This window comes from Dermacentor variabilis, unplaced genomic scaffold, assembly GCF_050947875.1.
Source record: "Dermacentor variabilis isolate Ectoservices unplaced genomic scaffold, ASM5094787v1 scaffold_13, whole genome shotgun sequence".
NCBI lineage: Eukaryota > Metazoa > Arthropoda > Arachnida > Ixodida > Ixodidae > Dermacentor > Dermacentor variabilis.
Genome location: NW_027460291.1, coordinates 47,071,417 through 47,075,007, shown reverse-complemented (window position 1 = coordinate 47,075,007; position 3,591 = coordinate 47,071,417). Strand labels below are relative to the sequence as shown.

Genomic DNA, 3,591 nt, shown 5'->3' with positions numbered 1-3,591 from the left:
TTTTTCACTAGTTTGCACAGGCCCACGTTTTTAACCGAAGCAATCTGTCATTTTGTTGTGTCCGCGACTGGAAATCGCCACCAAAAGAAAAAAAAAAACATCGGGTTCTGGTTCCTTCACACTGCGGCGGTTCGATGGCCTGCGGCCGTCTGCTACTTCGCGACAGCGCAAAGTGCTGGCTACTGGCGATTCTACTGCTGGCGAAACCATCGTTACTAGTTGTTGGGCGAAACTAGTGACATTTACGTGCCCCTTCGTCCCGACCGTCAGTAGCAGAGCAGCCGAAAGCCGCACTAGAAATTTATCAAGCATGACAAGCACCAGCGCGAGAACGAAGGTGCGAAGGTGAAGTTTGACGTCACTCGGGATATTCTCGTTGTGAACGCGCGAAGGGCGATAGCAGCGCCATGGTGCGGCCCCGCGGCGGTTGCGGCTGTCTAAGCCGTTATCCATTTTTATCAGTCCGCGACTCTACGTTTTCAGGCGCGGAAATAATCAACCAGCAGTAGTCCAGCCGACAGTGATCGCACTCTAAAGCGGTGATCCGCCAGCTTCATCAAAGAACACGGCTCTTGCTTCCGCCGGAGGCACGTTTCGGGAAATATGGGTCAACTGGCTAGCACTTGCAGGTCTCGTTATGGATGGGGCGCGAGGCGTGAGGAGCGCCGACTGGCTCAGGAAGCCTCGGCGGGCACGGAGCCACCAGAGCCACTGGCTTCGCAAGGTGGTGGAAGCATCTCGCAAGCAGCTGGACCGAGTAAATCCCCTTCGCAAGAAGCACAGCCTGCCGTCGACCCCACCAGCCACCACGACATCGAAGACTTCTCCACATCGGCTAGCGTAATGACACAGCTGTCCCTGGTTCTCATGCAACCCGGCGCTGGCCCGAGCAAGAAGCCTGACGAGACCGGGCAGGCCTCGCCGGCGAGCGACCACGAGACGGCAGTGCCTGACGATGCCGTGCAGGTCCGCAGCTTGTTCTGCTTCGGCTTCTGAAACACTGGTACGTTGCTACGCTGAGGCTTTTTCACCTGAAGGCTACAATCATCAAATATCCTCTCATATCTCGGACAGTGCTTTTAATTTCGAGGGCGTGCTCCTGAGTTTAGGCACTGTTCTGATAAGAAATATTGTTCTTTGTTTCAGGGCACCATAGGTTTGGCTTTTACTGACGCGTTCCCATTTTTTTTCCAAGCGCAGCTGCTTAAACGTTGGTGTTTGATACGGGTGCTTGCGTAGCAACAAGTGGGGCCTGCCTGGCGTACTTGTCCGGGAATTGTACCCTGTGAGAAACTTCCACGTATTAGCGCGGGTGTATTTTGAAACATTCAAATCTGTGTCTCGGAGGAAGGCGCTGAACAGGCGTAGAACTATTGCTACGGACGTGTATATTTTATCGAACTTGTTATTGAGCCCATACCGCGTAAGCTTACAAGGCATTAGATTATCAGCGCAACATGGCGCCTCATGTTTGGCCTCATTAGCTTTACGTGGAATAGCGTGAATAATCAACAAGGTAATCTCACCTTAGAGAGACACTCCGATAGTCCTCAGCATCAACGCATGCTAGGTTGCATAATTCTTACAAGCTGCATGCTTTGCCATCACTCTAATCCGCTGACAAAGCATATCCATACAACGGTGGCTGGAGCTTTATGCTGAGAATATAGCAAGAGAAAATTCCTGCTCGTTATATGTCGTGAAGCCAACGTATGTGTGCTATAATGTGTGTTACAGATCTTTCGCCAGATTTTGATAGTACTATGGCGCCACCGTCAAGAAACTGACGCCATCTCACGGACTACAGCGTCATCCTACGTAGTATGCATGTTTGAAATCTGATCTAAAGTACGTACTGAAATCTCATCTAAGTAAGTACGTAAGTACCGGAAAGGTGACCGATTGCAGACATGGGAGACCCACCGTGGTTGCTTAATGGTTATGGTCTTGGGCTGCTAAGCATGAAGTCACGGGATCGAATCCCGACCACGGTAGCGGCATTTCGATGGGGCAGAAAAGACACGTGCGCTTAGATATCGGTGTACGATAGAGAAGCCTAGCTGATCCAAATTATGCAGGAGTCCCCCACTACGCCGTGCCTTATAAGCAGATCATGGTTTTCGCACGTAAATCCCCACAATTTACTTCTTTCATAAGACGTCGGTGAAAAACATATTTTTTTATTTATTTTTGCATGAGACAACTTTATTTGTATGTGACGCACGCACCGTAACCGCTTTCTCGCTATGTGCGAATCTGAAGAACGCGATTACGCCTTTATGACTGTCCTACTGTTCCTATTCATCGTATCAGCATCCAAACAAACGCCCTCGTAGCGATAACTACCCTCACATTAAGTATTCGTACAACAGTCCGAACAGTTTGTTCTATTGCATACCGCGTGCTCTTGGTCTGCTGAGCTATGTATTGATGTCTACGCATCCTTCACTCGTCGTAGTAACAGTGCCAGGGAACACAAGGAACCAGACGAAGAACGACACGTACACACGGCGCGCCCTGTGTACGTGTCGTTCGTCGTCTGGTCCCTTGTGTACCCTGGCGCTCTTTAACAGCGAACATGAACCAAGAAGCTCAAAAATGCGTCTTGACGTTCACTGGACTTCAGCTTACAGGACTTCAGGACTTCACACGACTTCAGCTTACGAGCGTGATGCAGGGAGCGGGCTTGATAAGAATTTACGGCACCACACATGTTGCAGGTAGCACCTATCTTTCGCACGTTTATAGATAGCGCTTTCAGGTGTAGTATGTTGACCCGATGTGAAATATGCGATGAATTGAGCCCCATCGATTTGCCCGTCTACGAGTTACCAATACAGCTTCCATATGCCCCTGATTTTGTGAGCGCTTGTGTGTGTCTTCATTCCCTACGGTCTACGTACACGGTGTACTGCCTATTTCCGTTATGAATCTGTGCTAACTCGTCCAAATACCTGCTCTTATGATGGTAATATTCCCTTGACATTACAGCAACAAGCCCAGCTTTGACGGCCCCCACTGTCTGCTCTAGTTGGAGGATGGCCAGGCTTCAAGGATGGAGATCTCTTCTTTCGCACTCTCTTATAATCATTCCTAGGGCTATCTTCGAATAGCTTATCATGTCTGACGAGGTGACCGTGCCGAATAAATTGATGTCCATGTGCTTTCACGTATCATTATTTCTTTCTATACGCAAGCGCACTGACGGTGCTAGACACGCGGGCAGCCTTCTCAATGACGCAGTGCCTCTTACCACCGCCCTTTCACGAAAATTTCTGGAATATTTAATTTTACTTCACCGGCAGTCAATGCGAGTTTCGCACTGTATTTGTCGCATACGTGTTGTGCTTGGCGCTCCTAAAGCTTTCACACATTGCTAAAATAGCAGAGAAACTGAGGTCGCGAGGTGAAACTTAGCATAGAAACTGATTTTTTAAAGATAGATACAGGAAATTTAAAATTAAGGCAATCAAATTGATTTCGAAGTTGTGTTCGCTATACTGACACGGCATACTTAGTTATCTGTATTCGGTCATGGAATTTCACTAGCTAACAAATGTTAAAGGTTATGACTCCGCTCAAGACGCGCTT

At 48.7% G+C, this 3,591-nt stretch overlaps 1 protein-coding gene across 1 annotated transcript; it reads left to right on the top strand.

Moving 5' to 3' along the window:
* Positions 1-492: 492 nt before the first annotated feature.
* LOC142566606 (uncharacterized) lies at positions 493-3,146 on the top strand. The gene is made up of 2 exons (XM_075677450.1): positions 493-1,003; positions 2,992-3,146. Exon 1 carries the CDS (start codon positions 604-606, stop codon positions 994-996), a length of 393 nt encoding a protein of 130 aa, XP_075533565.1. The 5' UTR covers positions 493-603; the 3' UTR covers positions 997-1,003; positions 2,992-3,146.
* The last annotated feature ends 445 nt before the right edge of the window (positions 3,147-3,591 follow it).

Bases quoted from the DNA above. Each gene is read 5' to 3' on its own strand.
- LOC142566606 (XM_075677450.1), top strand. From the start codon at position 604: ATGGGTCAACTGGCTAGCACTTGCAGGTCTCGTTATGGATGGGGCGCG.